Here is a 25,096-nt window from a genome sequence, read left to right as displayed (position 1 = left end):
TACGGTTCAGCTCTAAATTTCCATGATCCCACCTAAAGTATCTTATTCCATTATGCATAATCCTGTGCGCTCTGGATAGAGGTAAGACTTGTATAAATTCTGAACATTTGCCTTTTCACATTACATGTATTTTTTTTGCTGTAAATTCATATGGTTTCTGTACTATGCTATACATTTACTTAGAATTTTAAGTTAAGGTTATATTTTAAAAAAATCCAAGCATACAGAGCAGAGACCATTTAATTGTCTAGCAAAGTTAGTGGTCTATGCATATGGTAACTACATGACTAGTACTCATATATAAAGTAAATATTTTATATGGCAGTTTAATAAATTTAGTCTAGGGGCCGGCCCCGTGGCTGAGTGGTTAAGTTCATGCGCTCTGCTTTGGTGGCCCAGGGTTTCCCGGTTTGGATCCTGGGCACGAACATGGCACTGCTCATCAGGCCATGCTGAGGCAGCATCCCACACAACACAACCAGCAGGACCACAACTACAATATACAGCTATGTACTGGGGGGCTTTGGGGAGAAAAAGAGGAAGAAGGAAGGGAAAAAAAAAGATTGGCATCAGATGTTAGCTCAGGTGTCAATCTTAAAAATAAGTAAATAAATAAATTTAGTCTAATTCCATCAGAAAGGACAGGCCAACAAAACTCATTAAATGAACTTTAATGTCCAAATATGTTGAGTCATTTACTGAGAAATGATTAACAGAGAACAGTGACCAAGACCATCCCAATTACATCACTACATCATTAAGGGACCAACGCTGACAATCAAATGATCATTGCTTTCTTTAGACTGCTAATCCTATCTTCCAGTTTTAAGCATTTTGCTGTGTTATCAAGTACTTCAAAATTATTCTCATTTCCTTAAACCCAGGAAATCCTCCCCTTTCTCCCTACAAATAGGATTCATAAAATACAAAGTGAGGGGCTGACCCAGTGGCATAGTGGTTACATTCACACACTCCACTTCGGCGGCCTGGGGTTTCTGGGTTCAGATCCTGGGCGTGGACCTACACACTGCTCATCAAGCCGTGCTCTGGAGGCATCCCACTCACAGAAAATAGAGGAAGACTGGCACAGACGTTAGCTCAGCGACAATCTTCTCAAGCAAAAAGAGGAAGACTAGCACAGATGTTAGCTCAGGTCCAATCTTGCTCACCAAAATATATATTCATATGTATCCATATATAAAGTGGGAGTGGAAGGAGTACACTCAGAGAAGAGCTAACTATTTATAAGTAAATTTGAAAATGCCATATAACTTATAAGTTTTGTCACGCCATATAACTAATTTCTTTAAAAAGTCTCTAGATTCAAGACATTTAAACATTATAGTCTTCTTTGGCCGCACAGACATCAGACACAGGGATGCTGAACTCTGCCGCACTCCTGGTCATAAAAACCTTCAGGCTAAACATACTGCTGATTTGCGGGCGTCCCTGGTCCGCTCTGGCGCTCAGCAGATCACCCTCACCTAGGTGTTTTATAGTGGATAGTTCATTTGTCCTAAATATGGTGCTCTACAGCTTCTTCTAAATTCTAATAAATAACAGTATGCTATACAAACATACACACTGTATTTCACTGTCATCATGTAAAGTAACGCTTTGAGAGATAGGTACTCCTTATGGTCATTTATAACATAAAGGTGCATGATAGGAACATCCTGAAATAACCTAGACAAATGCTTAAATAATTAGATAACTTAAGAATCTCAGGTGCTTAAAAAGGAGTGAGATGGGAGTGAGGGGATAACTGTGATTCCTCTTGCATGCCACAAAAAAACGCGTAGATATACACCTCATTTAATACAAACAGAATTTCATAAAAGACTCATGTAATTTCCATTTCTACAAATCAAATAATATTTTTAATGAAGTAGTACTTGATAAATAAAGCAATTCTGCATCAAATTTTAATAGGTCAAGATTACTACATGATTTACTTTTTAAGAAAGTAATATTGTCACATTTAGAATTTGTTCAAAATGTGTCATGATACAAATTACCTTAATATGGCCAATCTAATTCAAAATAGTATCATGAGAATCACTATTACCTTTCACGAGCTACTCCAAGAGTCAGCCAACTATGGCCTGTGGGCGAAAGCTAGCCAACTGCCTGATTTTGTAAATCAAGTTTGACTGAAACACAGCCAGACACACTCGTTCACGTACCATCTACGCTGCCTTCGCCCGACTGTCGTAGAGCTGAGGAGCTGCGAGAAACTGGATGGGCAGCAAAGCCCAAAAGATTGACTATCTGGCCTTTCCAGAAAGTTCATCAAGCCCTGAGCTATTCTGAGGGTCTCATCAGAAAGGAGCTTAGAGAAGTCAAGTCAGTATTACTGGTAAAACAAAACAGTGCTTTTTAAAATGGAAACTAAACAAATTACTATAAGGCTGTATTGGAATGCCTCAGGAATTTAACCCTGCCAAAACAAAAACAAGTATTTTCCTTCCAATAAATAATCTTATTTATTATGAAAGTTTCTTCATAATACAACATTGGATGTTACAATATAATACTGAAATTCATTTTAAAATGTTACCTGCAAAGTTACTTGACTTTTAATCAGGTGTCTAACATTACTCATGTCATTTACAGAAAAATGAGTCTCTTATTGGTAGACCACATTCGATCAGAGCAGTCAAGCAAAAATTACTTTTCACATCAAAAACTCAGACATAAAGGAACTACGTACATATCAGCGAATGAAATTTCCTGTCCAGTGCAGTGAACTACATTCTTAAACAGAGAGCTTTTTTCCCCAATGAAATCTGCTTTTCTCCAAACTGTGTAACTTTGTAATTACTTTATGTTTGTCCCCATAGACTCTGCAAAAGCAAATTCTGACTCCTTTTCCTTTTACCTTGAGATCACGGTACACAATCTTCCCGGAGTGCAGATAGTCCAAGGCAGAGACGATTTCTGCACCATAGAAACGCGTGCGGTCCTCAGAGAACACCCGCTCTCTCGACAAATGGAAAAACAGCTGCAGGGTAAACAGCAGGGACAGGGCTGTAATAATTACTGATTTAGTGGGGGAAATTAACACAAACATAAAACACCTCTCCTCACCATATTGTGACGGTAGATAGCGTACTCTCAGTGGACACTGAGCACTCCTAGACAGCAGCTGGCTTAGCTTTTCCAGGTTTCCAAGGGGAGACTGCGGGCTGTTACATCAGCGTTTTAATCAATATCCCAATCTTGTTTAAGGCATTCTGCTTGCCACCCATTTAACCTTCAGTTACCAGAGGAAAAGGCAGGCATCATCAGACTGCATTTCGCCTCACGATGCTGTTGCCTCACTCTTTCAAGGATTAGGTACTGAGACATTATTACAATAAGTGAGCACAAGGATAGATGGAGTATGTCTACTTACTCATTTGATTTCAAAGAAAGGACTGCTGATTGGCTCAAACTGATTTATGTGAACTTGTTATATTCTACAACTGTTGATTCACCACGATCTCTCCAGAAACGTTTTCAAAGTCTGAATCAGTTTTCTGTGGTGAGAAACTGCGAGGCTTTAAGTTTCTAATTTATTTTAGTAATGCCCAAAACGGACTGAGAAGCTCCCATTATTCCGCTTACAGTTTTCAATGTATATTCTTCCTGTTTCAAAAATTAACTACGCCACCGATCTTTTCTCACATAATCACTTAAAACTATAAGCCCATCCATTTCCTGTTAATCACACAAAAGATATACCACTCAGTCAACAAATATTTATTGGTGCTCCCTGTGGCCAAGCATCCAGCTCTCCTTTTAGGCCAGCTCTTTATGCAACAAACCGCCCACCGCACCTCTCAGTTCCCCGATGTATGAGAGGAAGGAGCAGGTTTCAGGCACTGTGAGTTGACTATGGACCTTTGCTGTACGATTTCACTGCATGAAGGACTCTGCTAAGAACAATGAAAGACAGCTAACAGAGCTGAGCACACAGCTGAGCAGCAGGGTAGGTACTTATGCATGTCTGTGATTAAAGACATGAACCACAGTCAATGCATCCTCGAATTCAAGGTCAGAAATTAACTATACCGTCACACGAATCACTGACTCTTACTGTTTCTGCAAAGTTATAAGAATTACAGTTAAGTAAGACTTGCTCCTCACACACAAATCATAATTCAGGTAACATAAAAGAGGTTCCTACGGATTCCTCCTCTGCTCCACCTCCACCTCCACTTCAGAGCCTAGCATCGTTTTCAGAGCAGCTTTACGCATAACCATTGTCGTAGTCAAGAGAGGGAGGTAATATCATGTAATTATTGACAAAAAAAGACTGGCTCAACATTAGTTATAGTAAAATTAAAATATGTGGCAGATAGTCTCTAAATTTTAATTCTCTACTATATTGTCAAATTTTATCAAATCAAAGATGCCATTGCTTGGGACTCCATCATCATTTTATGTTAACAGCAAGAAAGAAAAAAAATGTTGTCAACTAAAACTATCATACACCATCAAATACAAAAGGTATTCTAATTGCAGAAATGTTAAATGTGTCTTAAAAATGATCAAGTATAGTATGCCAAAAATCAAAATAATGTATACAATTACTCAGAGACATTTTTCAAAATTCATTCATTCTACATAGGCAGATATATATTATTAATGCATTATCATTCAAATGAGGACAAGAAGTAGAAAGAAGCATGGAACATCTGTAAAATCATTCTGAAAAGTTTCCAGGTCAAAATAATTTCTGCCATGCTTTATACAAAATATCACTAGCTTTGATGGAGGAATCCCTGTGACCTCTATGTAGATCTATGGTAGTTTTCTAATGGGAGGAAAATCGTAGGTAGATTTCTAAATTTTCTTAAAATAATGTCACACCTACTACCCACTCATCCACTGTACAAAAGATATAGATCCTCTCTAAGTCAGTGTAATACATGTGGGCTTCTACATCTTTATTTACACCATCTATCTTCAACTTGTCTCCCAGCCAATTTATATAAAAATATCAGCTAAAAAAAATACTTAAGGAGAAGAATCCTATTTATTTTTCAATCTGCTGTCCTCTGATGTCTACCCTTGCCACTTTAAAGAATTTGTTCTTGTTAAGATAACCCAAGAACCTCTTAATTGCCAAATCCAACAATCTATTTACAATCTATACCCTTTCTTTCCATTCTGGAGCTCAGAACATCATCTACTGCTCTCTCCTTCTTGAAAACATTCCTTGGCTTTGGTAATACAACTCTCTCCTGATTTTCAACCTCAGTCTTTGGATATTCCTTCTCAGTTTGCACCAATTTTCAATTTCGTGAGCATCAATTATTTTAAAGTCACCGTGTTGGGCACTGGGAAGAAAAAAGAGAGCATAAAATGATGATTAAGACATAGTCCCTGATCTTAAGAAATTCAACCCAGTGAAGGAAACATAAGCATAGATTAAAGAAAAGCAAGCTAGTTGTGATAAATTCTGAAACTCCAGTATTAAAAATGCTTTGAAGAGTGATTAATCTTCATTGGGATGATCTGAGGAGACTCTACAGATAAGGTATTATCTCACGTTCTGAAGGATGGGATTGTCCACAAATGGAGAATACAAAGGAAGCTGACAAAAGATTGCTATGTACGTTTTACCTATCTTTATATTACTAATACAGCATAGTATATTACCCACATATAGTAGGTAATAACAAATGTTTGTTATTTGTTATTGAAATTTGTTATTTGTTATTGAAAGAATTAATTCTAAAAAGAAAAACCCGCCATGGCAAGGAAACACATGCAGGGAATATGCGTAGCTGAAAAATAGTACATTCAGGGCAAAGACGAGGCCAGACTGTTTTGAACCTTGACTGCCATGATATGAGTTTGCAATTTATTCTGTATACAGATAGTGAAAGAGTTTTGGGTAAAAAAATTAGCATAATTTTAAAAACAACTCTAGCAGCAATTGGAGAATCAATTAAAAAGATCTGAGACTACAGCCAGGTAAACAATTCATAAAGTACAACCAAAAAAGTTACTGAGCACCTATCTAGCACAACTCTTGTGAAAAGCTGCAGACACAATGAGAAATGACACCGATCTAAAAGGATATTATTTAAACAATTCTCCTAAAAATATGGTAGTTATCAAATAGAGAGCACAAATAAAGAAGTGAACAAATACGTCTGGGAATATCAGAAGTTACATTCAAGCTAGATAAGAACTTCTGAGGGACCGCAGCTAGAGTGGTAGTCACAGACATTTCAAGAGCGTCAACATTCCAGAGGGCACTAGCCATTTGGGTCAAGGGAAACAAAAAGTATGTTGAGGTTTCCCTATCGAGGCTGAGCTGCTGCCAGCAGTATAGAGGAAAAGAATGGGGATGGGGACAGAGGAGCAATGGATTTTATTGTGACTGATGTCATTTAAATAAGCACTTGATAGCAAAGATTTGGAGCTATGGGATCCAAGGGTACAGAGGTAGATACGGGAGTAATTTATATAAGGGATATTGTTGAAACCAAGGAAGCACAGTATAGCTCAGGAATTCAGTAGGAACTGAAAATAGAGTTAAGGTCAGAATCTTAGGATGCCACTTACATAAGGACAGGAAGAAGAAACAGAACAGGATACTGAGGTGGAGCCCTAAGAGAAGTACAAAAGGAAAGAAGAATACAAGATCTGAAGAATGAAGGAAAAGAAAGTTTCAAGAAGGAAGTAATGTTTACCTGGCATAGGAATTAGGCCATTTGTTACCTTTCAGGAAAGAGATGTGATACCTACGTGAGCTAAGAAGAGAAGAGAAGTAAAGCTAGAAATGATGCGTGACTCCTTCAGAAAAAAATGAGTGAAATGAGCCAAGATACTGTTGAAACAGAAGGGTTTTGCTCAACATATTAAATAATGCTTTCAGGAAAACTTTTGCCCAAAGAAACTGAGAGATACTATAAAGCTATAATTCATAAGGAGTAGGCACACAAATTGAAAGAAAGATCAATGAATTGAGACAGCCAGAAACAGTTTATTTAATAAGAATTTAATAGATGATGGTAACGCATGACAAAGTATATGGGAAAAAAATAACTATAATAAATGGTACCACAATAATTCCTTAACTTTGGAGAAAAGTAAAATTCAGTTTTTATCTCACATCATAACAAAATAAATTTCACATGTAATTAATAGTTAAATATAAAATATGGAACTAATTTTTAGAAATACTAGAAAATATGAATCAATAGTTATTTGATCTCAGGATGAAGAAGGAGTTTCCAAGTAGAAAAGAAGTGGAACAAATCATAAAAGGAAAAACTCATAGAATTAACCACGTGGAATGGCAAAAATAAATAAAATTGAATATTTATAACAAATATGACAAAGTTCATATGCTTAATATATAAAGAAATCATATGAAAAATAAGAATACTAAACACAAAGGGAAAAAAGGGGAAAGGATAGAGACAATTAACATAAAAGGAATAAAAATGATTACAGTATATGAAAACATCATAATAATCAATGCAGTAGAGATAAAAACGAGACAATTTAACACATCAAGAAACAGTACAGTCAGTGAAAGCGTGGTGAGATAAATAACTTCATACTCTGCTGGCTAGTAAGTAAACAGATAGAAACTCTTTGCAGGACAACTGGCAATAGATGTCAAGATAATTTTTAAGGTACAGTAGTTCCTCTGCTAAAAATGTGCTTTAAAAAAAGGGAAATGTAGAAGTCGTCCATGCAAGGATATTCTCTGCAGCAGTGTATACAATGAAAAGAATGTGAAAACAGCCTTCCGATCATAACGAAAAATAAAATTAGATTTTCATCTAATATCATAACAAAATAAATTTCCACGTAACTAACAGTTATATATAAAATACGAAACTAACTAAAAAACTAGAAAATAAGAATAAAAAGTCCATGAGATTAGACTTACCCCCTTGTTCTAAACAACTAGACAGAAATACATGAAACAAAAAAAGAAAACTGGGAAAAACATACAATACAACTCTTTTTAGATACTGGGCAACAGGCAGCACAGGACTATGATTCTGGTGTGAAGAGAAGCAAATGACGTGAGCCCTAAAATCTCCTGCCTTCTGTCTGAGGGCACTTTCTGGAACATTATGCAGGAAGGGAAATCCCAAACACAACTCAGAGGTCTCACTGCTGGAGAGTTAAGTATCAGATTTTGAGGAGGGTGAGGTGGACAGCATTTGTAAGACAGAACACCAAGGAGGAAGAAGCTACACAGGATCGGCACAGTTGAGACTACTGCTGAATACCAATCAATACACGTGTCAGGTTAAACTCTATGAGAACAAGTGGAGATGGAATGGGGAACCGTATGCCAAAGAACTCCCAGAGTTCACAAAGAGCTGAGAGACATTCAGTTTCTAAGCAGTCAGAAGAGTGTCATTACTAAACACCCAAGCATTCAGCAGATATTTCAAAAAAGTCAGAGTAAGGGCCAAACCTACATTAACAAAGCTCACAAATAAGATGGTAATATATCACTCTTATTTGTAAGTAATTGCCCTCTAGAACAAGGTGGAACCGTGTTTGAAGGAAGACAACAAAATCCAGATACTCACATAAAATTCAAACTATCTGGTATCCAACTGACAATTACTAGACATGAGAAGATGCAGGAAAATATGACCCATAACCAAGATAAAAATCAGTCATTAGACAGAGAGATTAAAAATAACAGAGATGATGGAGTTAACAGACAGTGACCTTAAAACAGTCCATGAACATAAAGAAGAGATAAAGGGAGGGGCTGGCTCCATAGCCAGGGGTTAAGTTCGTGCGCTCCGCTGTGGTGGCCCAGGGTTCAGATCCTGGGTGCAGACATGGCGCCGCTTGTCAGGCCACATTGAGGCGGCATCCCACATCCCACAACTAGAAGGACTGCAACTAAGATATACAACTATGTACAGGGCGGGTTTGGGAAATAAAGCAGAAGAAAAAAAAAATAAGAGATAAAGGGAAACAGAAATAAAAATAAATGGGACTTCTAGAGATAAAACATACAATATCTGAAATAAAAAATTCACTAGATGAGACTAACAACAGATTAGACACTGCAAAAGAAATGACCGATGAACCTGAAATCATAGCAAAAGAAGCTACACATTACAACTGAAAATAAAGAGCCTAGTGACCTGTTGGACAGCATCAAGGAGTCCAAAGTATGCGTGACAGCAGCTCCTGAAAGCGGAAGGACACGTCGGCAAAACAAAGCCTGGAATTCTTCAAACTCAGATAAAGACGACGATGCACAGATCTAAGCATCTCAACGAAACCCAACGAGAAGAAAACTCACAAACATGCCTGAACACTCAGAACCTAATGAGTCACAGCACACTCAAAAGGTTGAAAAAACAGTGATAAAGAGGAAATCTTTTAAAAATTCTGAGGGAAAAAAATTACATACAAAGGAACAAATAGGAGGACAATCCCAGACTTCTCCTCAGATACTATATAAGCAAGAAGGCAACGGAACGATATGTCCAAATTGCTGAAAGAAAAACAAAAAGGCATCCTAACCTTCTGCACCCAGTGGAAATATCCATAAAATATGAAGGTAAGAGACTCTTGCCTGGAGCAAGATTAACAGATGCCAGATTTACACTTCTTTCTTCAACAACTAGAAAACCATATAAAATAAATAAAACAAAGATTCGTGAAACATGAGGCTTCAGAGTACAGTGAATACAGAGGAGAGGGAAATAAGGTGATCACCATGACTGCTCCAGCTTACTGCCTGGAGAGACTGTCCACGATGTGACACAAAGAGGGACAGCCAAACAGAACCTGGTAGGATCCTTGAGTTAAGGGCAGAGAGCGCAGAGATTGGGGAGATCACAGTAGCTATAATTCACGAGGCAGAGAACCACAGAGAGGAGAGCTCCAGGGCTCTGAGATGCACTGCCTTCAAATCTTACTGATTGGCACATGGATGCGAGGAAAATTCTGAGGCCACAGAAAGAGCCATTGGAAAGGATCATGTGAAATGATCATAGGCTCACAGAGAACCCAAAATACTTTTTATCGTCACCAGGCAAAAAGGAAAGACTCCTTAAGAAATGCGGTGTCCAGTATAGTCCTTGGGGATACTGTCTCAGTTATTAATTAGTGCTAGTTATTAGTTAGGTGTTAGTGCCATTGAGTGGATTCTGACTCCTAGTGACCCCATGGACAGCAGAGCGGAACCCTACCTGGTCTTTCTGCGCCATCCTCTCCCCTTCTGGCGCTGTATGGGACAATGCTCTGCTGCTATTCACAGGGTTTTCATGGCCACCTTTTTTGGAAGTGGGTGGCCCTGCTGCTATTTGAAATACCAGTGGCACAGCTTTCAGCAACACACAGCTCCACAACCAACAGAGGGTGCTGTGGTTCTCTGACCAGGAAACGAACCTGGGCCTAGGCGGTGAGCGTGATGAATCTTAACCGCCTGCCTGTAGGTAGCGCAGCAATATTAGTGTTAGAGAAAAGGCTGTCCGGGTCAGTCTAACTAAGCTTGAAAGCAAGCTGGAAAAGATCATACTGTTTATAAGTAAGTACAATATATATATACATACACACACACATACACACGTATATATATATATATATATGGCTTATACATATATATACATATATATGGTTTACGTTAAAAAATGTATAGTTTTAAATTCCAAAAATCCTAATAGCCAACAATGTAAAATTGGCAATGTCCAGTGTCTGGCATACAATAAAAAATTATTAGGCATAAAAAAATCAGAAAAATATAACCCATAACTATGAGAAAAATGAATAGAAATGGACTCAGAAAATGACACAGATTGACAGAAACAGATGAATATCATGATAACACAGCTATTAAAAATATAGTCTAGGGGGCTAGCCTGGTGGCATATTGGTTAGGTTCGCGTGCTCTGCTTTGGGGGCCCAGGGTTCACAGGTTCGGACCCCTGGTGCAGACCTACACACTGCTCATCAGGGTATGCTGTGGCGGCATCCCACATACAGAGTAGAGGAAGACTGGCAACAGATGTCGGCACAGGAACAATCTTCCTCACCAAGAATAAATAAATAAATAAATAAATAAATAAAATATATAGTCTAGCGGCCAGCCCAGTGGCATAGTGGTTAAGTTTGCACACCCCGCTTCAGTGGCCTGGGGTTTACAGGTTTGAATCCTGGGTGCTCATCAAACCATCCTGTGATCAAGCCTATTTGTGGTAGGCATCCCATATACAAAAAAATACAAGAAGACTGACACTGATATTAACTCAGGAACAATCTTCCTCAGGCAAAAAGAGGAAGATTGGCAACAGATGTTAGCTTAGGGACAATCCGCCTCACCACACACACACACAAACACACATATATATAGTCTAAAAGTTCAAAAGGAAGAGAAGGAAGCATAATAAGGAAATAAATGTAAGATATCAAGAAAGTTCCAAATTAAACTTCAAGAGATGAAGTCTGAGATGTCTGAGATGAAAAATGTACTGGATTGAATAAACAGCATATTAGACACAGGAGAAAAAATTGTTAAACGTTAAGACATAGGAAAAAAAATCTAAAAAACAGAAAAAAAAAGTGAGAAAAACAAACAGAGCGTTAGTAAACCATGGGACATCAAGCCATCTAACATATGTGTAAGTGGACTTTCAGGACAGAAGAAGAGAGCTGAGAGAACAGGAAAAATAAAGAATAACATCCAAAAAGTTTCCAAATTTGATGAAAGCTATAAGCCTACAAATTCACAAAGGCTTAATAAAAAGAACCCAAGCAAAAGAATCGTTAAGAAAACCAAATCAAGGCACATCATAAGCAAATAGCAGAAGGCTGGCGATAAGAGCAAAGCTTAAAAGCAACCAGAGGGTGGAGGCAAGGAGAGACACAGCAAGCACAAAGGAACTAATCCAAGAACGAGAGCAGACTTCAAGAGAGAGGAGTGACACCATTACAGTAATCAAAAACAGAACTGGCAGACTAGAATTTTATGCTAAAGCTAAAATATCTGTCCAAAAATGAGAGCAAAACAGTCTTTTTTGGACACACAAAAGGTCAGAGAATTCATCCCCGGAAACACTGCACTTATAAATGTTCAAGGTAATGCATCAGGCTGACAGAAAATAACAGGTGGAAAATTGGATCTACACAAAGTAAAGACTGCAAACGCTAACTCTGTGGGTAAAAATATATTGATTTTTTGTATGTTTTTACTCTCTTTAAAAGGTAACGATGGTTTAAAGCAAAAATAACAAGGTACTGTGGCATATACAACATTTTTATAGAAAGAACACAAAGGCTTGAAGGGGGAAAATGAAAATGTACTGGTAAAAGGATATTAAGGATATACGTGAAATGGTATAACAACTTGAACAAAAAATGAGGTAAGTTAAACACAAGCTTCTGGTTAAAAACTATCCCACGAAGAAAACTGCAGATCCTCCAAAATTTACAAACAAAATACTAGTGAATTCTATCAACCTCTTAAAGAATAAATAATAACAATTTCATGCAAACAATTCCAAAAAACAAAATAATTCCAACCTCAACACACTGTATGAGGTCAGCATCACCTTAGTACAAAACCAGACAAAGGCATTCCATGGAAAGGGATCAATCATCCCTCATAATCATACACGTAAAAGGTTTTAAAACTTTATCAGATTATACCCAACTAAGTGAGGGTTAATCACAAGCTGATTTAACATTTGGAAATCAATCAAGGTAATTCACTATATTAACAGACTAAAAAAGGGGAAACCGTGTGATCATCTTAATTGATGCAGAAAAACCTTTTAAGAAAAGTCAAAGTCCACTGATGATAAAATCTGTAGGCAAAGCAGAAATAGGAGAGAACTTCCTCAACCTGCGGAAGGCATGAAAAACGCAGAGTTGACATCATACTTAAAAATGAAAGACTGAATCTTTCCCCTCTAGGATTAGGAACATGGATGTTCACTGCTTCTATCTGACTTTGTCCTAGAGTCCTGGCCAGTGAAGTAAGGCACAGACACATAAACAGATAGGTACACAAATATGTAAAGTTTATACAGATTAGAATAGAAGTAAAAATGCCTTTATTCACAGAAAGCCTGTCTACTTAGAAATTCCAAAGAAATTTACAAAAAAATTTCTCAAACTAGTAAGTGAACTTAGGAAAGCCATGGAATACAAGGTAAATACACAAAAATCAACTGTATTATATACTAGCAACAAACAATTTGAAATGGAAAAGACAACAGGAATACGTGAGGAAAAACCGAAAAAAGTTGTGCAAGATCTATTAACCAGAAACTACAAAATGTTTCAACAGAAATTAGAGAAGACATAAGTAAACAGATCTAACGAGGTCATGGATCAGAACACTAAAATGTTGTTAAGATGTCAGTTCTCTCCAAATCGATCTATGGACTCAATGCAATCCCAATCAAAGTTCCAGAAGGCTTTTTGGTAAAGATTAACAAGCTGATATTAAATTGATATGGAAATGCATAGGCCGTGGAGGGGTCAAAATAATTCTGAAAAAGAACAATGTTCTTCCCGATTTCAAGATAAGCTCTAAAGCTAAAATAATCAAGTCACTATGGCATTGGCGTAAGCAGAGACACACTGATGGAACAGAATGGAGTCCACAAACAAACCTACACGTATATCACGAATTGACAGAGGTGTCAAGGTCATTCAATGGGGCAAAGGATAGCCTTTTCAACAAAAAGTGCTAGAATAACCAGATATCCATATGGGGAAAAAAAATGAAACTCAATCCTTAGCTTACAGTATACATAAAAATGAACTTAAAATAAATCCTAGTATCCATCGTGTATAAATACCACATCTTCTTTATCCATTCGTCCCTTGATGGGCACCTAGGTTGCTTCCATGTCTTGGCTATTGTGTATAATGACGCAATGAACATAGGAGTATTTACTCAGCCATAAGCAATGATGAAATCTGGCCATTTGTGACAACATGGATGGACCTTGAGGGTATTATGCTGAGTGAAATAAGTCAGAGGGAGAAAGTCAAATACCATATGATCTCACTCATAAGTAGAAGATAAAAACGACAAAAAAAAAAAAGACACATAGCATCAGAGATTGGACTGGTGGTTACCATTGGGGAAGGGGGGAGGGGAGAGGGCAAAAGGGGTGATTAGGGTCACATGTGAGGGGATGCACTATAATTAGTGTTCGGGTGGTGAACATGATGTAATGTATACAGAATTTGAAACATGATGTACATCCAAAAAAAATAAAATAAATAAAATAAAATAAAATAAATCCTAGACCTAAAAGTACTAGGTACAACTATAAAAGTTCTATAAGAGGAGCTCTCGTCAAGATGGCAGTCTAAGTGAACTCTGAACTCACCTCCTCCCATGAACACAACCAGGTTACCACTATTCTTGGAAAAATTACCCCAGAGAGAGAACTGAAAACTAGATAAAAAGAACCCCCACAAGAAGGGACAGTCCTGATAGAGGCAGAAATTCCTGTCTGGAGAAAAAAAGCTACCTTTGCAAGCTGCGGAAGTTTACAGCTGGACTGTGTAAGGTACACAGCCTTCCCTGAGTTGGGGCGTGTTATTGCTGTAAGCATCCTTCAGACTCAGCACAACCAAGATGAGTCTCATAGTATCTGGCTTTGCTGGCTATTAACTACAACGGGGAATACACCCAGAAAAGCGATCCAAAGTAAGCAGGAAAACCCAGCTGTTAAAGGGCCCATGCACAAATTCACCCATCTCAGACAGCAACCGAAAATCGCCAGAAAGGTGCACAGTCCATAGGTGAAAAGACACTCATCTGAGAGACTCTGGGTGCATCTCGGTGAGAGGTGAGACCTTGCTAGAGACTGAGACATTGGGGGCAGCCATTACTACTGTGGCCTAGTACAGGCGTGCTGACACAGAGGCTGGCAGATGTCACAGGAGTTCTTCCCTGGCCTGTTAGCCCACAGTCTGCCCCACCCACTAGAGCAAGGATTTAATCCAGCTCAGCCAGGGCAGGCAGCCCATCCTAGGGACTGGTCCTACCAAACAACAAGCCCTCAGGCTACTTGATCGCTTGCACAGACTGAGTGCCTCGATCCTCTGCAGCATGTCTGCCTCTGTGGGGCAGGGTCTGTGTAAGGAACAGGTGGAGTGCAAGGGGCGTCGGAGGACAGTGTGGGGGGCTCAGCAGTGGGGCAACTGGGTACACTCCAGGGGGTCGGGAAGTGTGCACAGGCCAGGACTGTGTTAATGGTGTGTGTGAACCTGTGGGCTGTGGGGTTTATCAGTGGCAGAAGCCCTGTGCTTCTCAAACAGCCTCACAGAGGAGCGGCCCCTCCTTCCAAAGCCTGAAAGAACTAGGTGCTCCCGTGCCTGGGGCCAGTCCCACGCAGCTGCAATCCTGTGAGAGCTGACAACAGCCTTGCAGACCAGATGTCCACAGCAATTGTAAGCCCCTGAGCCTAGCAACCAGCCACACTGGGTACCTACTCATTTAACAGGAAAATTGCATTTAACAGGAATGCTGCAAAGGGAATGTGCTATTAGATCTTGCAGCCAAATGTGCTGGGGCTCCTGAAACCCAATTTACAAACAGCTGCCTGGGAGCGGAAAGCCTAGAGTCTCTGAGCACCTGAAGCAAGAGCAACCCAGCCGCAGCAGACAGATATGTGTAGCCCACACAGTGGACACTCCTGGGGCATTTGGACTGGTGACGAAAGGGAAGCACACACTAGGCCTCAAAAGGTATCTCCTCCATAAGGCCACTTCTCCAGATCAGGAGACATAGCTGACATCTGACACAGACATATAAGCATAGAGAAAGAGGCAAAATGAGGAGGCAAAGGAATATGTTCCAAGTAAGGGAAGGAGACAAAGCCTCAGAAAAAGAACTAAATGAAACAGAGATATACTACCTAACAAAGAGTACAAACTAATAGGCATAAGGATGCTCACTGATCTTGGGAGAAGAATGGATGAACACAGTGAGAACGTCAACAAAGAACTGGAAAACGTAAAAAAGAACCAATCAGAAATGAAGAATACTGGAAATGAAAAATTCAGAAGAGGGATTCAATAGCAGAGTAGATGATACAGAAGAACAGATAAGAAAGCTAGACTAAAGACTAGAGGAAATCACCCCAGCTGAACAGACAAAAGAAAAAAGAATTAAAAAGAACGAGGACAGTCTAAGGGACCTCTGGGACAACATCAAACACACTAACATTCATGTTATAGGTGTCCCAGAAGGATAAGAGAGAGAAAAAGGGGCAGAAGATCTATTTGAAGAAATAATAGCTGAAAACTTTCCTAACCTAAGAAGGAACCAGACATCGGATACAGGAAGCACAGAGAGCACCAAACAAGATAAACCCAAAGAGGCCCACACCAGGACACATTATAATTAAGATGTCCAAAATGAAAGAGAAAGAGAGAATCCTAAAAGCTGCAAGAGAAAGGCAACATGTGACATACAGATGAAATTGCATAAGGCTATCAGCGGACTTCTCAGCTGAAACCCTACAGGCTAGAAGAGAGTGTCACGATATATTTAAAGTGCTGAAAGAAAAAAATCTACAGTGTTGGATACTCTATTCCACAAGGTTATCACTCAGAATGGAAGAAGAGATAAAGAATTTCCCAGACAAGCAAAAATCAAAGGAGTTTATCACCAAGAAACCAGATCTACAAGAAATGCTAAAGGACTTATTTAAGTGGGAAAGAGAAGACCATGAATAGGAATAAGAAAATTATGAAAAAAATAAACAGGCAATAAAATCACTGGTAAAGGAAAAAATACAATAAAGGTAGCAAGTTAACCACCTATGAAGATAATATGAAGATTAAAAGACAAAAGTACTAAAACTACGTATTTCAATGATGAGAGGGTACTGGATACACACACACAAATTAAGAGGGTACATATGATATCAAAAATATAAAATGTGGGAGGTGAGGAGTAAAAGAGTAGAGCTTTTAGAAAGAGGTCAAACTAAAGGGACTATTAACTCAATATAGATTGCTATATACATAGACTATTACACATGAACCTCATGGTAATCACAAACCAGAAACCTATAATAAATACATAAATAAGTAAGAGAAAGGAAGCCAAACATATTACTAAAGAAAGCCATCAAACCACAAGGGAAGAAAGCAAGAGAAAAAGAAACAAACAAAGAAGAACTACTAAAACACTCATAAAAAAAGTAACAAAATGGCAATAAATACATCTTTATCAATAGCACTTTAAATGTCAATGGACTAAATGCTCCAATCAAAAGGCACAGGGTGGCCAACTGACTAAAAAAGCAAGAACCATGTATATGTTGCATACAAGAGACACACTTCAGACCTAAAGACACTCACAAACTGAAAGTGAAAGGATGGAAAAAGATATTCCATGCAAATTGCAAAGAAAAGAAAGCAGGGGTAGTAATACTTATATTAGACAAAACAGACTTAAAACTAAAACTGTAACAGGAAACAAAGAAGGGGACTACATAATGATAAAGGGAACAATCCAATAAGAGGACATAACACTTGTAACTATCTACGCACCCAACATAAGAGCACCTAAATATATAAGGCAACTATTAACAGACATAAAAGGAGAAACTGACAGTAACACAATAATAGTAGGGGACTTTAACACTGCACTTACACCAATGGATAGATCATCGAAACAGAAGATCAAAAAGGAAACACTGGCCTTAAACGACATATTAGACCAGATGGACTTACTAGATGTATACAGAACATTCCATCCAAAAACTGCAGAATACACATTCTTTTCAAATGCACATGAACATTCTCCAGGACTGATCACGTATTAGGCCACAAAACAAGTCTCAATAAATTTAAGAAGACTGAAATAATACCAAGCATCTTTTCTGACCACAAAGGTATGAAACTAGAAATCAACTACAGGAAGAAAAGCTACAAATATGTGGAGAATAAACAAAATGCTACTGAACACAGATTGGATCAATAAAGAAATCAAAGGAGAAATAAAAAAATACCTGGAGGCAAATGAAAACAAAAACACAACATGCCAAAATCTGTGGGATACAGCAAAAGCAGTTCTAAGAGGGAAGTTTATAGCAATTCAGGCCTACCTCAACAAACAAGAAAAATCCCAAATAAACAATCTAACAGTGCACCTAAAGGAAGAAGAAAAAGAAGAACAAAGCCCCAAATCAGCAGAAGGAAGGAAATAACAAAAATCAGAGCAGAAATAAATGAAACAGAGACTAAAAAAACAATAGAAAAAAATAAATGAAACCAAGTGCTGGTTCTTTGAAAAGATAAAATTGACAAACCTTTACCTAGACTGACCAAAAGAGAAGGCTCAAATAAATAAAATCAGAAATGAAAGAGGAGAAATTACAACAGACACCTCAGAAATACAAAGGATTATAAGAGAATACTACAAAAAGCTACATGCCAACAAATTGGATAACTGAGAAGAACTGGGTAAATTCTTGGACTCACAATCTTCCAAAATGGAATCAAGAAGAAGCAGAGAATTTGAATAGAACCAATCACCAGTAAGGAGATCAAAACACTAATCAAAAACCTCCCAAAAAATACAAGTCCAGGACCAGACAGCCTCCCTGGTGAATTCTACCATACATTCAAAAAAGACTTAATATCCATCCTTCTCAAATTTGTCCAAAAAATTGAAGAGGAAGGGAAGCTTCCTAACTCCTTCTACAAAACCAACATTATCTTGATACCAAAACCAGACAAGGACAATACAAAAAAAGAAAATCACAGGCCAATATCACTGATGAACATCGATGCAAAAATTCTCAACAAAATACCAGCAAATTGAATACAACAATACATTCAAAAGATCATACACCGTGATCGAGTGCAATTTATTCCAGGGATTCAGGGATTGTTCGACATCCACAAATCAATCAACGTGACACACCACATTAACAAAATGAAGAATAAAAACCACATGGTCATCTCAATAGATGCAGAGAAAGCATTTGACAAAGTAAAGCATCCATTTATGATAAAAACTCTAAATAAAATGGGTATAGAAGGAAAATACCTCAACATAATAAAGACCATTTATGACCAATCCACAGCTAATATCATTCTCAATGGAGAAAAACTGAAAGTTCTCCATCTAAGAACAGGAACCAGTCAAGGATGCCCACTTTCACCACTCACTTAACATAGTATTGAAAGTCCTAGCCAGAGCCATCAGGCAAGAAGAAGAAATAAAAGGGAGCCAAATTGGAAATGAAGATGTGAAACTGCCACTGTTTGCAGATGACATGATTTCATATATAGAAAACCCTAAGAATCCACTAAAAATGTTTCAGAAATAAAAAATGAATACAGTCAAGTTGCAGGATACAAAATCAACGTACAAAAATCAGTTGCATTTCTATACACTAACAACGACATAGCAAAAAGAGAAATTAAGAACACAATCCCATTTACAACTGCAACTAAAAGAATAAAATACCTAGTAATAAACTTAACCAAAGAGGTGAAAGATCTGTACACTGAAAACTATAAAACACTGCTGAAAGAAATTGAAGAAGATACAAAGAAATGGAAAGATATTCTGTGCTCTTGGATTCGAAGAAATAAAGTTAAAGTGTCCATACTTCCTAAAGCAATCTATAGATTCAATGTAATCCCTATCAAAGTTCCAAGAACACTTTTCACAGAAATAGAATAAAATGTCCTGAAATTTATATGGAACAACAAAAGACCCCGAAGAGCCAAAGGAATCCTAAGAAAAAAGAACAAAGTTGGAAGTATCACACCCCCTGATTTCAAAATATACTACAACGCTATAGTAACCAAAACAGCATGGTACTGGCACAAAAAAAGACACAACAGGTCAACCCAACAGAATCGACAGCGCAGAAATAAACCAACACATATATGGGCAGCTAAATTTTCACAAGGGAGCCAAGAACATACAATGGAGAAAGGAGAGTCTCTTCCATAAATGCTGTTGGGAAAACTGGACAGCCACATGCAAAAGAATGAAAGTAGACCATTACCTTACACCATGCACAAAAATCAACTCAAAATGGATAAAGACTTGAATGTAAGATCTGAAACCATGAAAGTTCTAGAAGAAAACATAGGCAGCACACTCTTTGGCATCGATCTTAGCAGCATTTTTTCAAATGCCATGTCTGACCAGGGAAGGGAAACAATAGAAAAAATAAACAAATGGGACTACATCAAAATAAAAAGCTTCTGCACAGCAAAGGCAACCATCAACAAAACAAAAAGACAAGCTAACAACTGGGAGAAGATGTTTGCAAACCATTTATCAGATAAGAGGTTAATATCTAAAATATATAAAGAACTCATACATCTCAACAACAAAAAAACTAACAACTCAATTAAAAAATGGGCAAAACATCTGAGCAGAGATTTCTCCAAAGAAGATATATAGATGGCCAATGGGCATATGAAAAGACGTTCAACATCATTAGCTATCAGGGAAATACAAATCAAAACTACAAAGAGATATCACCTCACTCCAATCAGAATGGCTATAATTAACAAGAAAGGAAACAGTAAGTGTTGAAGAGGATGTGGAGAAAAGGGAACCCTCATCCACTGCTGGTGGGAATGAAACTGGTGCAGCCACTATGGAAAACAGTATGGAGACTCCTCAAAAATTTAAGAATAGATCTACCATATGACCCAGCTATGCCACTGCTGGGTATTTATCCAAAGAACTTGAAAACACGAATGCATAAAGATACATGCACCCCTATTTTCATTGCAGCATTATTCACAATAGCCAAAACTTGGAAGCAACCTAAATGCCTATCAAGGGACGAATGGATAAAGAAGATGTGGTATATACACAATGGAATACTACTATAAGAAATGATGAAATCCAGCCATTTGTGACAACATGGATGGACCTTGCGGGTATTATCCTAAGTGAAATAAGTCAGAGGTAGAAAGTCAAATACAGTGTCATCTCACTCACAAGTAGAAGATAAAAACAACAAACACACTGGTAGCAACAGAGACTGGATTAGTGGTTACCAGAAAGGAAGACGGGAGGGAGAAGGGTGAAAGGGGTGATGAGGTACATATGCAGAGTGATGGATTGTAATTAATCTTTGGGTGGTGAACATGATGTAACCTACACAGAATTCAACATATATTGGATGTACACCTGAAATTATACAATAAATAAACCAATGTTACCACAATGAAACAAAAAAGTTCTAGAAGAAAATATTTGTGACCTAGTGTACACAAAGATTTCTTAGTACACTAAAAAATAAAAACCAGAAAAGAGAAAAATGATACACTAAAAACTTTTGTTGCTTAAAAAGTACCACTAAGAGAATGAAAACGGAAGGTACAGTCTGCAAGAAACTATTTGTAAGACATACATTTGGCAAACTATTTGCAATGAGAATATATAAAGAACTCTTAAAATTCAGTAATAAGAAAACAATCCAAATAAAAAATAGGCAAATTAAAGGGGCCAGACCAGTGGTAAAGGGGTAAAGGGGTAAAGAGGTAAGCTCCACTTCACTGGTCTGGGGTTCAGGGGTTTGGGTCCCAGGTTCAGACCTATACACGACTCATCAGGCCATGCTGTGGCAGCATCCCACGTACAAAATAGAGGAAAACTGACACAGATGTTAGCTCAGGGCCAATCTTCCTCACCAAAAAACCAAAAAGGCAAAATATGGGGCTGGCCCCGAGGCCTAGTGGTTAAGTTAGGCACACTCTGCTTCAGTGGCCTGGGTTTGGTTTCCAGGTGCAGGCCCATACCACTCGTCTGTGGCCATGCTGAGGCAGCACCTGGCATAGAACATAGAAGAAGACTGGCACAGATGTTAGCTCAGGGTCAATCTTCCTCAGCCAAAAAAAAGGGGAAAAAACAGGCAAAATATTTGAACAGACAGGTCACAAAAAATGTATGCAAATGGCCAGTAAGTATGTGAAAAGATATTTAACAGCATTAATCATCAGAGAAATGCAACTTAAAACCATAAGAATATACTTCTATATATTTACTGGAATGACTGAAATTAAAAAGCCTGACCACACCAAGTATTGGTGAGGACGTGCAACAACTGGGATTCTCATAATACTGATACTAGAAATGTAAAAGGACACAACTACTTTGGAAAATGGTTTTGGAATTTCTTAAAATGTAAACACATGCTTACTATAACTCAACAATGATACTCCTCAGTATTTATCCAATGGAAAAGAAAACTTGCACATGAATGTGCATAGCAGCTTTACTCATATTAGGCAGTAACCGGAAACAATCCAAATGTCCAGGCAGATTAACAAACCTTGGAGAAGCTATGCAGTGGATCGCGACTCAGCAACAAAAGGAACCAATGCCTGAGAAACGCAACGAAATGAATAATCTCAAAAATATTAAGCTGAGAAAAAGAAACAGACACAAAAGAGTACATGTTGTATGATTCCATTTCTACGAAATTTTAGAAAAGGTAAGTCAAATCGTCAGTGCTAGAAAGCAGAGCAACCGCTGCCGAGGGCCAGGTGTGGCTGCAGGACCAGGTGCTGGAATAGAACAGGGAAGATGGACTGCAAAGAAGCATGGCAGAACTTTTCGAGAGAATGGAAACATTCTACGTCTTTACTGTAATGGGGACTACATACATATATTTGTTTGTCAAAAGTCATATAACTGTATGCTTACAGTGAGTACGTTTTATTGTATGTAGATTGTACCCAAGCAAAGTTGATTAAGTAATAGAAACAATCTAAATGTTCAAAAATTTGGTAAGGATTTAATAAATTGTAGTATATCTACATAATTAATTGAAGGCAATTAGCATATATTTTACAGTGTTAAAAATGAAAAATATGTGTACAGTATGGAAATAGGTAAATATATAAACATGGTAATAGCAATTATTGCTAGACAGTGAGATTCAGAGTGGTTTTTATCTTGTTTCATATCTCGAAAATTACTTTAATTATTTATTTGGTATCAGTTCCCCAAAACACCATGTTTTCCTTGAACGCAGAGCCCACCTGTCTTGTTTGTGTCATAGACTAAGTATATAGCACAGTGACTAGCTTGTAGCAGGCAGTCAATAAATATTATTTTCAATTGAACTGAAATAACCTTTTGGCTTTTTGATGGTCCACAATGAACATGCACTGTTGTTACTTTCATAATCAGAAAAAAATTATATAAAGGCTTCAAATCAATATACTGTTGATCCTTGTGATTTAGGCTCATGACAAATTTAACACTCTATTAATTTTTTTAATAGATTCAAAGTAGCTTTGCGTCCTCAGCACCAATCCAAGTGTGCAGCACATAATATGTGCTTAATAAATATGTATTGCAAAGAATAAAGTTAAATTCAAAAATGATTTTCCAAAGAATTATTTATAAGGAAAGTAAGACAAAGTTTTAAAGGTATTTTTATTAGAAGCATAAAAAATCATATACAATAACTGAAAAACCTTGTTTTTTTCCAAAAAGAAGAATGAGTTATTTGCTGCTCAAGTAAGGAGTGTATCTTTAGAAATGTAAGTTCTGTTAGGCCAAGAGTACATGTCTTTTTTATGTGTGTTGTGCTTAGTCATGCTGTAGGAATACAGTAATGTAAACAGATTATCTCAACCTACCAAAGGTACAATTGTACACAAAATTATACATACATATCTATGACAAACCCATAATGCTTATTTTGAAAATAAACTGCTATATTTTTAAAAAGTTATATTCTTAATGTAACAAACTTTCCAAAAAAATAAAGATCCGGACTTAAAAAATGTCCTGCGAATTATCACTCTAGCTCACCTACAGGGAAACTAAGCAACAAGACTGTCCTCCGAGCTGCTCTAACAGAACCCCACAGCCGGAGGGGCTTATAAACAACAGAAGTCTACTTCTCACAGTCCTGGAGGCTGGCAAGTCCAAGACCAAAGTGCCAGCAGATAGGCTGTCTGGTGAGAACCTGCTTCCTGGTTCACAGATGGCTATCTTTTCGCTATGTCCTCCGTGGTGGAAGGGGCACGTGAACTCTCTGGGGCATCTTTTAGAAGGGCACTAATCCCACTCATGAGGGCTCCACCTTCACGTCCTAATCTCCTCCCCAAACCCCACCTCTAAAGACTAACACACTGGGCAATAGGTTTCAACATATGAGCTTTGGGGGGACACAAATATTCAGTCTACAGCAAATACTATATCATACAATTGAACAGCATTACTATACTATAAAAGTGAACATTTAAATACTTACTGTTATCGGATCAAATAAAAGTATTCTTATGTTAAACAGGTTAAGTCATTTAATTATCTTCCAGATAATGTCTATCCCTTTCACCAGCTAAGCTCATGGTCTGTATGCATTTCACACAGAAAAATTAATGCAAAGTAATGTAAATTTACATTTAGTTTTTGAAGAAAGGTTTTGCCAGAAAGATAATGATATAGATAGTGACATAAAAATGCCACATTTTAATAACATAGTTCAATATAAAATTTCTTAAAATACCAACTAAACCCGTTAGGATGTTGCCGTAGAACGGAAAGGGATCAAGGGCGGAACTGCTGGACTCTGAGACGGCTGTTTGGTGGTAACCGTGTCAGTTGGAAATTATCAGCTAAATACCTCCAGCCCTATCCCTCTGCTTCTTGGCCTCTTATTACAAGTCTGAAAATGTAAAAGAAGTTCTAGATCACCGACTAGCAGCCTGTAAACTGGCAATTTTCAAATAAGCAATGCAAGACAAGAAAAGTTAAGGAAAGTTTCTGAGATTAAAAGTCACTTAATGAAAATACTTAATAATGTGATAAGTATAAAAAATAGTTCCTTTTAAAAAAATAACTGTAAATTCCTAATCTATTTCTATAATTAAAATAACATATTAAAATATTTTATTAAAACTGTATTAACAAGATTAAAGAAGAGATTGCTCAGTTCTACCACATTAAATATTAACAGATTCTTCATTGGGAAAATAAGATGTACTTTTAAAAGGGCAAAAATTCTCAAGGTAATTATTTAAAAGTATTTAAATCTGTGGGGATATATGTAAAATACCTGGGTTATTTATGAAAGGTATCTGATACCAATACAATAAAATTAATAAACACAACCCTTTT

General features: G+C 37.5%; 1 protein-coding gene across 4 annotated transcripts in view; it reads right to left on the bottom strand.

Annotated features, from left to right (window-relative positions):
* The window catches only part of AKT3 (AKT serine/threonine kinase 3), a 327,384-nt gene that overhangs the window by 71,283 nt on the left and 231,005 nt on the right, over positions 1-25,096 (bottom strand). For all 4 annotated transcript variants that reach the window (XM_023632779.2, XM_023632783.2, XM_070255721.1 and 1 more), the window contains one exon: positions 2,882-3,004. In XM_023632779.2, coding sequence (XP_023488547.1) covers positions 2,882-3,004 — 123 coding nt within the window. The remainder of the gene's footprint in view (positions 1-2,881; positions 3,005-25,096) is intronic.

This window comes from Equus caballus, chromosome 30, assembly GCF_041296265.1.
Source record: "Equus caballus isolate H_3958 breed thoroughbred chromosome 30, TB-T2T, whole genome shotgun sequence".
NCBI classification, from domain to species: domain Eukaryota; kingdom Metazoa; phylum Chordata; class Mammalia; order Perissodactyla; family Equidae; genus Equus; species Equus caballus.
Note: the sequence above shows the minus strand (reverse complement) of the source record. Positions and strands in the feature narration are given on the sequence as shown.